Genomic DNA, 14,247 nt, shown 5'->3' on the forward strand with positions numbered 1-14,247 from the left:
AGCAAAGTCAACGGCGCTTTACTGTAATACAGTATACTGTAAGTGTAAACCGTCCAATATTCGCGTCGCTAACTTGCAAACCTGTCCTGTCCGGACACAGACACGCAGAATTTGGGACGGGAGGGTGTGGAAACCAGGGTGCCGGATGATCTCTGACATTCCTCATCACAATCTCTTCTCGTTGATATTTTCCTCTGTGCTGGCACATTTCAGAATGAAGGACCGTAGCCCGGCGATGTTCAAGGACATCTGTATGTACAGTCAAGTGGCTCAGGTGCTGGCCACGTATCACTTTCGTCTGCACGTCCGCGTCTTCATCCAGGGTATGTTCGACGTCGCCGACACCCTGTCACCCCTGTCACCACTCCGATCGGGGGCCACTAGTCCTTCGAAGCACTCTGAGACTGTGAAACGCACCAAGGTCAATGTGACATCATGACATGACCGTTGTTGTTCTTGTACTATACACACGTGTATACACACTGACCATGTACAAAACAAAGCAGCAGCAGCTGCTGCTGCCCCCTTTGTCATTGTATTTCTCTATTTCTAGTCAAGATTTCTCTATTTCCCTATTTGTTGCACATATTCTATTTATCGAGCTACCTTTCGTCATGCTGCTCCCCTAGCATTCAAGTTATCTTTGCTTTCTCTAGTTGCCTGCCTGCAAATGTTCATACAGACAAAATTACTGACATATAACTAGCTCATGGACATTCATGCTGCACATGAAAAAACCCAGCAAATCAGATTCAGTTAGGACTCATGATCGTCAACATGTTTCACTGCTGCCATATAAACATACTAGCTATCTACTACGACATGTAGTGCATGTCAAATTTGGTTTCTGGTTCAAATCATGAGTTTGGGTTTATTTCATTTGCTTTTTCTTGAGACATTTCACACAAATGAGAGAATCACCTTGAATCCTGTGAATCCCACCACAAACAACAATTTACTCAAAAATCCTGCCCGTCCAGCATTTGCCATGGAATTTCTCCATAAAAGGTGTGGAGTGAGTAAGAGAAAAGTATTTGTTTCATGATATTTCTGGTTAGTATGACTGCAAGAAGATGGCGGGAGGTGGTGCCCCAGCCATAAGTTGGTCATCCCAGGCAAGAGAAGAATAGTTTTCACGACCAGGTCCAGAGCCTAAAAAAATCCTGCCCGTCCAGTATTTGCCATGAAATTTCTCCATAAAGAAAGGTGTGGAGTGAGTAGTTAGAGAGAAGTATTTGTTTCATGATATTTCTGGTTAGTATGACTGCAAGAAGATGGCGGGAGGTGGTGCCCCGGCCATAAGTTAGACCACCTAACCACAGCGGTCTTCATCCTTGGGTTCCTCTGGATCCTGCTTGATCATGTCATCAATTCTCAAGATGGTGATGGCTGCCTCGGTGGCCAACTTCAGTGTCTTCACTTTGCTGATTGCTGGCTCCAAGACACCGGCCTTCAAGTTGTCGCGTGGAACACCGTTAACCAGGTCCAGTCCCATACTGAATAAAAGCAGATAACAGAGACACACACATGCACACAGTAGAAGTTTGTCAGATTTCACTGGCTGCTGCAATGCTAACTAGGCCTAGTTGGAGACCTCAAGCCTGTCAAGGGCACCAGCAGTGTGGGACACAATCTCAGCCTGACGTTATTCCTATCAAGTTCTTCTTCTTGTACACGTAACTTCAGGTCAACCCAGCGGGAAGTTCAAGAGAGATACAACTTCGCACAAGGACACGTTGACATGGCTGTCTGAAAACATAAAAATCATATCCAGTGATCTGTGCATCAGAAATGTCATCAGAGTTTGCGTAATGGGAGTCGTGCACCCTGGGACTAAAAATTTGAAAAAAAAGAAAGAAAAAAAGTTGCCCATACAAGCATAATATAGCATATACATAACAACAGCATAGAATTCTAAAAGAAAACAAGATCACCATCAGCCAGCAGCCAGCTAATTTGGAATCATGGTTGCACCAAACACCGAAGTGGCTGGGAAACCAATCATACGGTAATTCCAAGCTATTCCATCATTTGGTGATCCAAATACAAGTAAGAACAGAAAAATCACATCACCCAACCTAGATTCGAACCGGCAATGCCATGTTTGGCAACGAAGTACCAAACCACTGCGCCACCAAGGTGCGGTGTCCATAACTTGGTAGTGCCAGTATACGAATGGGCCTCCCAAGCACAAAACACTTCTAAAACAAGACTATTTCGTAATCCAACATGCATGAAGACCACATTATACAATTATAACTAATTTTGCCATACTAGCAGTGCACTTACAAGCGCAGGTGATGCTGGTCCTGGACGGTTTGTGACCTGTGATGATATGCACGCAGCTTGGCCACCAGGTCGGAGGAATCCTGAGCAGCATTCACTGACAAGTACTTGGGGATGACGAGCAGTGCATCGGCATACCGGCCAATAGCAAGCTGTTCACGGGAGTTCTATAGCATTTCAACACACACACACACACACACACACACACACACACACACACACACACACACACACACACAAATGCACGAACAGTCAAAGGAGATGACCATAAGGAAAAGCCAGGTGACAAGAGGCCCGGCCATGTAGAACACAGCAAGAACAAAACAACTGTCAAACTTGAATGAGTGATTGCCGTAAGACCAAGCACGATTACATAGAATAGTTACATGATGTGGTATAGCAGTAAACGTGGACACACGCATACACACACACACACACACAAACCATGTACCACACCCACAACACTTACAATGGACTCGGCCAGGTTCTCCAAGTAGATGGATAGTGCTGTCTCCACAGCACCACCACCGGCCACAACCTTTTGGCTCTCCAACACACGCTTCACTACACAGAGCGAGTCGTGAATTGAGCGCTCCATCTCATCAACCATAAAGTCGTTGGCACCGCGAAGGATGATGGACGAGGATGAGTGGGATTTCGTGCTGAGTGTCCAACGGCAAACAAGAAACAAGGAAAGAACGCACATCACAAATGATCAATCACATGCACGTCAGTCAAAGGCGATGATAACCAAAGTCAAGAAGCGCTAACTTTAAACAAGGAGCGAGAATAAAAGCTGTTAAATGTACTGTGTAACTACCATTGCAAACCGTGAACAGGACAGGCTGGAAGATGACATCTGCATTAGCAACAAATTCTTGCAAAACCGCCTGATGCCGGTCATGACCAGTGCACTGCAGTCCATTCATTAGTAGTCATTTGCTGACCCACCATCAGCCAGCAGCCAGCTAAGTTGGAATCAAGCCAGTCATACAGCGACCCTAGGGTCACACCATGACGGTCATACGGTAATTCCACAGCTATTGCATCATTTGGTGGAAGATGTACATGACTGTACAGCGCCAGCTTGTGGTAACTAGAAGGAAGCTTTTTGGCAAGGATGCTGCTTGCAAGACTGGCATAGCCCGCTCTGAACTCACCCCTTGATCAGGATCAGCTCATCGTCGCTAATTCGTTCCTGGATGACTTCCTCAGCAGTGCCAAGACAGGATGCCTCAAATACATCCTCTCCTTCAAGGTTTGTCATGCTCAACAGTAGAGTAGCTGCAACAGGACAAACGCCAGAACCAAGCCAATCATCATACTAACACACCAATTCAATGCCAGCATGGTAAAGTCCACTGTAAACGCCCACCACCCTTGTAGTTGTACTGGATAAACTGGCCTGCATGCACTGCTACATACCAGTATGATGGTTGGAAAACTCTAAGCTGCATCTCACACCACAGGGCGAAGAGAATTTCCCTACAGTAAACCAGGGTTCTAGCCCCCCCCCCCCCCCCCGACGTTACTACACATGAATTCTACATCGCGCTTATAGTGCCTCGATGTGGCAAATGAACTCACACAAAGGTGCATTGAATGGAAGAAAACTCTAACGTGTGCTTTCTTTGAGCAAGACTATGACACCAGCTTGGCCAGAACCTGCTATAGTGCGTTTCAAAAGTCCAGACATCTGGTTTCAAAAACCGTTAGGCCAGCATCTAAACCACATACTTCCTCCGCGTCATTAAAATTGTCGCTTCGCACATCGCAATGTTTATGACTTGGCTCGTCTTAGGCAGACTGTCGGAATCGCTGTTTTCTGTGTTCGAACATTGGTGCGACCCTTCCTGCGCAATGTCTATTTGTTACTGAAGCCGTGGTTGTCTCGGACTTTGTCGGAGCTCTCTTCCGCACCAAGCAAATTCATCCCGCTCCGCACTATTCCGCCCCAGAGAGCATCTCGTTTTTCTGGAGTTTGTGCTGTCCCACATCGTTCGCGTGGGCATTTATCAAGACTGTAAGCTCGGGCATAAGAATCCTGGTATCTCTCCTGAATACGAAATGCTGAAGTTGACGATGGCAAGAACGAAGTTTTCTCAAATTCCTAAAATGCGCTACTTGTGGCACATGTTGCTGCGAAGGTCGCAGGTCTGAAAACACCAACAAAATCAGCAAAGCGCTTGCCAAGGAAAGAAGGTGCGGAACTGCTTACCCTATCCCGCTGGAAGGTCATTACAGTGTACTTGAAAAAAATGCTAGCTTGCCTTCATCGCCTGCCACCCGGAGGCATGGATCGCTTGAAAACGAAGTACAGTCGTCCCTCTCTAATCCGGCGCCTTTTGCAACGGAATTTTCTGCTGGATAAACAAGGGTGCTGGATTATCAAATCCTGCCCTCCAACCCGGCCCACATGCTAACTTAAATGTTAGTGTCGTACGTCAAAACGTAGGGATTTTCTGTGTCAATCCAAGTGCTTTGTGGAATGCATGTCTTTAATATACACTTGCCGGGAATATCCTATGCACTGGCATAGGATATTCCCAAGTGTACGTTACAATGCTCCTTGACAGTATGCGATGTACAACTGCTGGATTAGAAAACCGAAGTTTGTACAGTTTGAGTGATTTGTTGCAGAAAATCGCTGCTGGAGGCGGAACTGAAAAAATCCGTTTTGCCAGAAAGTGTGCTGGATAAACAAGTGCCGGATTAGAGAGGGACGGCTGTAATAGTTTCTTGACCTGAATTTGAACGCGCGTCGTTGTTCAGAGTATTGTTGAGTGCTCAAGGGTCTGCCTTAAACTCTGATGAAGACGTCGACCTTAGCTGCAAGTGCAGCAAAGCGGGAGGCCACAAACTAAAGCTTGGTCCGTCGACAATGCTTTGCCTCAATTTCTAGCGGATTTCTTGCCCTTCGAGTGGGCAAAATAAATTCGAAAAGTGGCTCTGGGAAGCGACAATTTTAATGACGCGGAGGAAGTAAACTCTGTGATCACTTTGTGCATAAAATCTTCGAAATTGGGCGTCTGTTATCCAATGGCCTAGAAATTTATACTTCCTCCGCGTCATCGAAATTGTCGCAGTTTGACTAGTGACTTGTCACTTGTTACTGACAACTCCATAAGCTAAGCCATTCAAAACATATTACACAGAATGATAGTCTGAAGCCTAGAGTAACGTTCCAGGACAGTTGGACTGAGAGTTTGCATGCAGAGATGAAGTCCTCGTCGTCGCTGATGTCAATGGACGCAAATATATCGTTCCGAAATATTTCAAGGAAGGTTGAAAGTTGGTCGCGCCTCATCTCAAACGCTTTGACTTTCTCCACAGGACAAGAGCTGCTATGCTTGTCGTCTGCTAGCTCTGGATGATTTCTACTTCACTACAAACGAAGCCTAGCAAGAATACATGATCGTTGCGAGGTCGGTTGATTACCGTCGGCGGAATCACCTCGATCTTGAAATGAACTTTTTTAGCCGTGGCATGCCCATTTATTTTAGCTGTGTGGTCACAGCTCATGCAGGTAAGTGTACTATCACGTCCAGCGCGCCCTCTTTTTCAGCATCACTGCCCGGCCCTGATTCACTGGTATACCATGGTACGGCACCTGCGCGTGCATCACTAGCACTACATGTAGAGTCTACACGGCTCTTGCAGGTACAATCATGTACTGAGTGTCTCGGCCAGAGCGACAAATTTTATCGCTGTTGCAGGCATTTAGTTTGCTGACCCCTCGATGTTTCTCCAAGCGCTGCCACTTGTTCCACGAAGTCATTCGCACCCCAGCTAAGGTAAAACAGCGATGAGGCTTGAGTGAATGGCCATAAGCACGAGAAATGTGCAGGCTGCAACGCCTGACTGATCTCAGCGAGTCGAAATTACCATCGCAGCGACATCAGCGAAGAAATTGCGCCTAGTTCAAAAATTCCAGCTTCCAATAACAGAAAATAGAACTTTGCCGTCACCCTATACTGATGACCATCGCCTATGTCCGATTCCTTACCTGTGGTACGAGTGCTGGTGAGTAAATACCCCGTTTTATATCAAAAGTCAAACTGCGACAATTTCGATGACGCGGAGGAAGTATGAGAAAAGATACGTGAGCTGCCTCAGCAATATTCCGAAGAAATTTCCCAAAAAGCTCAAACCAAATTTGAATTATTCGAAAAGATGTCTATACTTTTGAACGCCCTATAGTAAGCAACAGGAAGTTGGCAGGCAATGAAGTGATCCACATCAAGCAACATTGTTTACAGAACACTGTCACTAGCCGAACCCAATCATTCTAGCACGCGCACAGCCACGGCACAGCCATTTCATTTTCAAAGCACAGCATCGGCCCTAAACAATCACATACCTCCAGTGGCACGTGCAATTCGCTTGAGATCAGCGGTCTTGCAACGTCGCACAGCCATGGCACCAGCTTCCACAAAGTACTTCATGCAGAGGTCATCGATACCGCCACTGACAAGGATGACATTGGCACCAGTTGCAAGCACCTTCTGGATCTTTTCTTTGGTGATATCGGACTCACTGAAAACATGAGAAAAAAACAAGCAATAATTGAGAGGTTGTGTGCAGCGAAAATTCGCAAGCTTCATTACGCCATATGGGCCCTCGAATCGACTGAAAAAGAGCCCACCAACGAAAACTAAAAAGAAGCGAAATACTTACCAACGAAATAAGACAAGCATACCGCTACAATCATCAGGAGACTAAAGCTATTTTCCGAATAACATGGTCTTATTCACTTCAGGGATCATTGGGTGTAGGGCTATGGCAGGCATGCAGGGTCAATGCTCAGCGCAAAATAGGAAGGTGGCTTGGCCGATCGGTGTGTGATTTAACTAAAGCTTACAGTATGCGTGGCAGGGTAAAGTGTGAACATGTATGTGTGTGTGTGTGTGTGTGGTGAGTGTGTGGTGCACGGCTACGCTTACCGCTGTCTGATGCCATCGAGTTTCTCTGGGTCATCAACAAGAACCTGGACGCCGAGGGCCATTTTTGCCTTCTGCAAGTTGAAGTCAAGACAAGCAATCTTCGCATTCTTGATATACTTGGGCATACCTAAATCAACACATGACAGGGAGAAAGAGGGAGAAAGAGGGAGAAAGAGAGAGAAAGAGAGAGACACACACACAGAAAGAGAGAGAGAGAGACAGAGGTAAGCGAGTATGAATCGGATACCAGTAGATCTGATTTTGCCGTGTATGCATGTCTCTAAACATTTCTCAGGCTGCTATATGAGACCTGTTTCCATACAAGAAAGTCGCAATGCGGTATGTCTAAACAAAACCAGGTCCATCTTGAAAATTCAGGTTTATATTTAAATTTTAAAACAGGCTTTTTAATAAATACAACAGTCCGGTAGTTATACTTGTAAGCGCCACATTGATAACAACTCGAAAAAATCTATGTTGAAGAGGAATACAGAGACAGTTGAAGTAGACTGGCATATATGAGCCATATATAGCATCTGCTTGTTTACAACGGTAATGCGCTGAATATTAAACCTACAGTCCGTTTCAAAAAGATTAGCAATCCTGGCGATCGCCCGCGGAGAGTTTGCCGTCTTACCGTATGAGCACTCGGGCCCTGCCTGGAAAAACTCACTGTGAACTCGAAGAAATATTCCGCGCGAAAGCAGGAAAAATGACAATTCACCCACGTTGATACAGTCATGCATATCTGGTTTACAACAAACGAGTTCTTCCTCGCATCGATAATGGAGTCAGAGAGGACATGTCGAAACGAAAGTGTTGTAAATGTTGACGAGCGGCATGGGTCCCAATTCGTTTTGTGACCAAATAGTTTCTTTGAGCTGGAATGCAATTAATATTTACTCACCGTGTGACGAAAACGACATCGACACGGACTCATTCCCAAGGCCATGACTTGGCAAAGCTATCCGTGTGACTTCGATGACATTTTGAGAAAAGCAGACGCCTGTGAACACTGATAGAAGACGGCGTTGACTGCTAAATTCAAATAAATTGGCGATCTTGAAATACTAAAAATAAATCTCAAAAAGCTACAGCGCGATGACTTCCATATTCACTCACACCATTTCAGTATTGTGGGTGTGTTCACATGGCGTGAGCCAGTCAAGTGTCAGTTCGGCAGGAAGCGCGAGCTCCAACAACAAGTCGTTTGGTGCAGCCATCTTCTTTGTCTTGTACCAGCTTGATCACCAAAACAATGAAAACAAGTTTGACTTGAGGATAGGTTGGGATTTGAACTCACAACTTTATGGCCAGCAGACAACATTCATAACCACAAGGCCAAAAAGGAAAGGATAAATCGTGGGGTTTGATAAAAAAAATCGATACTGGCTTCCAGGGCAAATTGTAAACCATGGGAAAAGGCCAGAAACCTGGCCGAAATTGTAACTCCTTAACGGCTGGTCCAATGGTTCCGAAACCTTCACAGAACAATTTGCCATGCCCTAACAAACCCTTCTATGTACTTTGTTGTCCAAATTTCCCTTATCTTCATACTTTTAAGACCAAAACCTGATTGCTAATCTTTTTGAAACGGACTATAAGTGCGTCCTCCCAGAATGATTTCAATTCTCCGGTAAATAAATTATCACAAAAGATGGAAAAGTGAGCAGAATAGCTTTGCAAAGTGAAACAGGAACCCACACACTTACCCTCGCTTGCTACGGTGCAGTTCAGTGCATAGCCCTTGACCAGGACACTCTCGCCACTCGAACCACCATGGGCCTTGAGTACATTGACGGACTTGATCGGGTACTTCTCCTCTCCTTTAGCATTGGTCCTCTTGACAGCTGTAACGGCATCTACCACCATGTTGGCAAAGAAATCTGCATCGCTACACCAGGGAAAACAACAAGTGACAACACCAGGATAGAGATTAATGCGCGTTAATATAACGGGCCAGAATTACGCCTAATAGGGATTTTACGTGATGACGAATAACAACGCCTGGGTCAAATCGGATCCACTCTACCCATAGCTTAGTAGTAAAGTACAGTATATGGCAGGTAGGCCCTTCGTGTCGCACGCAGGAGTGAAATCTGTCTGCACCAGGAGCGACTCCCCAACTGTGTGTGTGTGGGGGGGGGGGGGGGGGGGTCAGTCACTGCCAGCAGATGCGTCACCCTACTGTGAAGGAAACCACCCAAACGTGTATAGATCCACACACAAACTGGATCCAAAAGCCGGCAGTGTCAGGTCTCCGGGCTGGCAGTGGTGTTGCACTTTCAAGCCCTATACAACTACAGTCACATTCACTTCTAACGAACTTGCATGTTGCAAATTTCATGACATAGCAAACCGTTGTCCATGTCCCTGTTCTAACCCACACAAAGTGGACCCTTTGCAGCAAACTCTTTGCAAACCATATCTTGCAGGGGAGCATGTAAACCAGTGCAACTCATGCCGTCACGGGCAGCATGACAGGCACAACATGTTACTTGTACGGTTTGAGTGGATTTCTGCTATAAAGAACTGCGAATAGAATGAACTGATTCCCCTGTACACTGGTACTCATTATAAGTATGAGGAGTGTAATGTAATGTCAAGGAAGAAAAGAAATGTCTATAAGGTGGCTTACGATCCGATAATCTTGGATGCCATTGATGTCTTGGCAGCATTGACAATGCACTCACGACCAAGCTCCTCAACGCCAGTTGTGAGGTGCTCATTGATGTACTTTGTGGCTTCCCTGGAGAGAGGGGGCAGGAAAGAGAGAAAGAGACAAAATACTATCAGCCACACTTACGTTTACATGGTGACACGGTTAACCAGGATGTTGCCGCCTTGCCACAGATGCACAAAAATGATTTATGTTTCCATTGCACACATGCATACAAAAGAGGAAGCTACCTGCACCCGATCAAGCTATCAAGTAATGCTGCAAAATAGCACGATGCAATTAAGTGCACTGTAACTGTGCGCCAAATAAATCTCCACCCTTCTCATGCACACAATAGCAGTGAAACAGATGGCGTACCTTTCACCACCAGTAGTCTTGCAGAGACTTCAACAGCCACAGTTAACAACAAGAACTTCTCACTACGGTCACCGTGCTGAGGAGCGCGGAGAGATTGATCACAGCAGAACACACACACTAGATAAAAAAATAGATATGACTAGTACAGCTATTGCGTACTTTACGGCAACGCGGTATCCACTGATGATGGTTGTCGGGTGAAGCTTGGCCTTTGCAAGCTCATCAGCCAGTTTCAAGAGCTCGGCAGCAATAATAACCTACAGCAGCAAAATATGGACAACAGGCAAACCTTGATCAACATGTACAGTGGGGGGGGGGAGACATAAAGGGTGCCGGGGCAAAGCCCTGCTTGGAACCGGATCAAGTCCACCCAGCATGCCCACAGGCAGCGCGTGACCAAGCACCAGGGACACATGACAACGTTTAGACATGTGTTGGATTCGCTGTGAGTTCAGCTATTTCCCATTCACCCTTGAGGCATCGTACCCGTCGCCTACAGGGGCACGGCAATCCCCTTCCAGTTGTCGAGCCCTCCCCCCTGCAACCAGTTTGACATCGCGCCAGGATTCTTCCCATTTATTTTGACCTGCTGCCCTCGTGGAATGCCGTTCCAGCTAGCCATGGTACCATCCTGAAATGCAGCCTTTTCACGGCCAAGCAATGCTGATGCATGCTCGATGCAAGGTGTACGCTGACCTACAATGTACATCAATCTCAAAGGTTAAAGCAACCGATGTCCATTGATCTTATTTCCTTTAGATGGATACCAGCACAAAGGAGAAATGTGGCAACAATGCTGCAGCATAATGGCAATTTCCATGTTGCCACATTGGTAGTATGTTACAATGCAAACAAGTCTCACACAGAGCCAAGCTGAATCTTCTACCCTCGAAGAACAATGTAGCGCAGAACGCATACCTGCTAAAGGCCTTCACCGCAATTGTCAGTACAGACACTAGTGCAGCTAGAAACCTCTAAAAGGAAATAAAATGGATCGGTCTACCACGGCCCGTCTATTGGCGCACCCTTCAAGGAAGCAGTAAACCCGAAGAAAAAGCCGGCGTGCATTTAACCCTCAAGAGATAACAATTATGCTGACAGATATTGCTACACTAGGGTTGATCCACAACCATCACTTTTCCCGAAACAAGACTTCCGTAACTATTCGTGTCCGGGCAGGGGTAGGTACATCCACTATACATTGGCCACGCCTTCATTTGCCTTACACAGCACTACCATAGTAAGCATAGGGTGGGCAAGCTCCACGCTTGCCTGTAAAATATTGAAGCGGTATGATACACATCATTGTATTATCTAGAGTATAAGCCGCACTTTGAACACCCAAAATTAACCCAAAAAAGGGGGAGGGTGCGGCGTATACTCCGATGATCAAATTAACGGCGATAAATAGGATAGATATCTGTATTTAATATTCATGAGTTGAGGGAATGGAGAAGGGAAAAGTCTGAAGAAAAATTGACTGTCACCACTAGGAATCGAACTAGGGACCTTCGCTTGAGGCCAGCGATGCTCTGACCACTGAGCTATGGTGTAGCTGTCATCCCAGCAGAGACCGCTAACACCTTCTTCAGACTTCGACACTCATGCTTCCTGTGACCCTACACAGGCTGGTGAGACGCAGCCCTCACTGTACCCCATGTAGTATGCAGGGATCCCCAATGTATCAAATATTCATACGCTGTACTTCGCGGCAAAAAATGGTTGGTGCGGCTTTTACTCTGGAAAATACGGTACTCATAAGTCTGAGGGACAGGAAACGGTCTGAAAAAATTGACTGTCACCACCAGGACTTGAACAAGGGATCCATTTGCTAAAGGCCGGCAATGCTCTAACCACCGACCTATAGTGTAGCTCTCATCCAAGCAGCGGCTATTCAACAGGTACGATAAACGATCAGCGATCATACATGCAACATGCTAGCATGCATATATTCGGACGAGTGTCCGCAGAAGCGCGACAAAGCTTCGATAATTATGGATGAGCACTATCACCAAGCCAGAAACGACATGCATGACTTACAACTGAGGTCGTGCCATCTCCAACTTCCTGGTCTTGCAGCTCAGCTAACTCACAAAGAATTTTACCAGCGGGGTGTTCAACTTCCAGGAGTTTCAAGATTGTAGCTCCGTCGTTAGTTATGGTAACATCCTAGCAGCAAGGAGGAAGACGCAAGGCAGTTAAAACCAAAATTGGTCATGTCCGAGGGGATGCCTACATCAATTTCATTTTTAGTAAGCTATCCACAATTAGTGTGTGTGTTTCGAACATTCCAGTGATGCTAACGCGGATCCCGCGATTATATGATTATAATATACCCACAATTACTCCAATTACCCCTGGTGCATGTGCTTGCTTCACAGAAAATGAGACCACCATCGAATCTCAAAGACCTCATTTATTCAGTCCTCTTGAAGGGTATTTCCCTACGCAGCTACCAGTCTCATCTGACTTGCTCACAGAAATATTTCGACCCAAGAAGAACCAGAATCAGATTGGGCGGGGGTAGTTTTCACTTTTTAGCTTGCGCCCATGGAGCTAACTGGCATACTTGGAGTGGTTGGGGCAAGAGGCACCCAGAAACACACGCATCTTCCGTGCAGAGAGGAAGGACTGGTGTGGAAAGCAATACCTGGCATGATGGAGTAGGCAACCACAATAACTGCACCAATACCAGAGATGTGCGAGGATGCGGTTCTTCTAAGTAGAGTCAGATGTAGCAGCTTCAATTCCTAGTACCAGAATTAGCACAATGAACTCGCGCTATACTTCATTGCGCTAAAACCTTCCTTGCTGAACTACTGGCTGTCATTCCTGCAATAAAATTCCTGGCGTGATTATGGCTGGCGCTAAAATGGCTCTTGCTGAAACGGTTGCACTGAAATGGCGAGGCAACAAGATGACTGCCATCAGCAAGAAATCATGTAATTCTCATACCGGGGTGGAATGGTTAGTCTGGTTAATTAATCTGTTGCACGAGGGCTTAAAATAAAAACAATGATGAACAGCAGTATTATGGTCTATAGGTACAGACGAAAAGTGAAATATAAAAAAAATACAGCAAAGGACGATAATCAACCTGTCTTGTTTTCGGTTTAGCCATTTATACATGTAGTTTTCATTAATTAATTTTTATAATCAGCTGATTGAGTAATTTTACAATCATACAAATTCGCATAGATAACACGCAGTAGTGTTACAAAGCCATAACACAATTTTTGGAGCAGACATAGTCGATTATCCACGAAGTCAGGCACTTGAAAAACAATTCCGAAGGAGGATAAAACCCAGAACAAATATTGGCATGCGTGCGTGCGTGCTTACTTTCCATAAAAAAATTCAAAAGTGCAAGAGCCAATTGACTCCTACGCTTGCACGAAATACATCCAGAACAGTACTGCTTACCCCGATATCATCAACCAGCATTTTATCCAAACCGACAGGACCCAAGGAGCTACGGACTATGTTGGCAATTGCTGCTGCAGCCATCACTGAGCACATAAAAGGGCAATCGATACCACTCACTAACGTACAGCCATCCAACATCCATCCTAAACATAAAGTTATGTACCATTTTGAGTTCGCACACTCTGCCCAGAGGTACGCTCGCCTCCTACAAGAAGGCGAGACGCTGTCGACATTTTGGAATTTCAAGAATGCTTTTCAGCCTTCTTCTCAAGAACAGAAATTTCAATCGAATACTTTGCCAAGACAAAAATCGAAGGCTTGGCCGCGGTGGCCGTGGCGCCTACCCGGTCGGGACCGTACCGTGCATGCACCTCGCGCCCTGGCCGCTCGTACTAATCTGTCAGTATGCGCAGTAGTCGTAGCGCAGGTGCTGTGTGCAGTACACCAGGTACACTAGGGAGGTTCTGCTCTACGTGTTGGGAACGCGACGCAAAGAATCACGCGAACTTTCTTCGCGTTCCCGTAACGTAAAGAAATGCTGTTCTGCTCTACGTT

The 14,247-nt window shown here is 45.9% G+C and overlaps 2 protein-coding genes across 2 annotated transcripts in view; one reads left to right on the top strand and one right to left on the bottom strand.

Moving 5' to 3' along the window:
* LOC135809669 (rapamycin-insensitive companion of mTOR-like) overlaps positions 1–1,045 on the top strand; it is a 61,365-nt gene extending 60,320 nt beyond the window's left edge. The window contains exon 37 of the mRNA XM_065323076.1: positions 214–1,045. Within this exon, the coding sequence (XP_065179148.1) occupies positions 214–439 (226 nt within the window). The 3' untranslated portion in view covers positions 440–1,045. The remainder of the gene's footprint in view (positions 1–213) is intronic.
* On the bottom strand, positions 967–14,010 carry LOC135809670 (T-complex protein 1 subunit alpha-like). Its single transcript, XM_065323077.1, has 12 exons — positions 13,856–14,010; positions 13,690–13,775; positions 12,307–12,435; positions 10,426–10,523; positions 9,868–9,978; positions 8,942–9,123; positions 7,230–7,356; positions 6,647–6,822; positions 3,447–3,570; positions 2,756–2,948; positions 2,290–2,453; positions 967–1,496 (listed from the first exon to the last, which is right to left on the bottom strand). The coding sequence occupies exons 1-12, from the start codon at positions 13,923–13,925 to the stop codon at positions 1,313–1,315; spliced, it is 1,644 nt and encodes a 547-aa protein (XP_065179149.1). The 5' UTR covers positions 13,926–14,010; the 3' UTR covers positions 967–1,312.
* Positions 14,011–14,247: the final 237 nt, after the last annotated feature.

The sequence above is a fragment of the Sycon ciliatum genome, chromosome 2 (assembly GCF_964019385.1).
Source record: "Sycon ciliatum chromosome 2, ocSycCili1.1, whole genome shotgun sequence".
Lineage (NCBI taxonomy): Eukaryota > Metazoa > Porifera > Calcarea > Leucosolenida > Sycettidae > Sycon > Sycon ciliatum.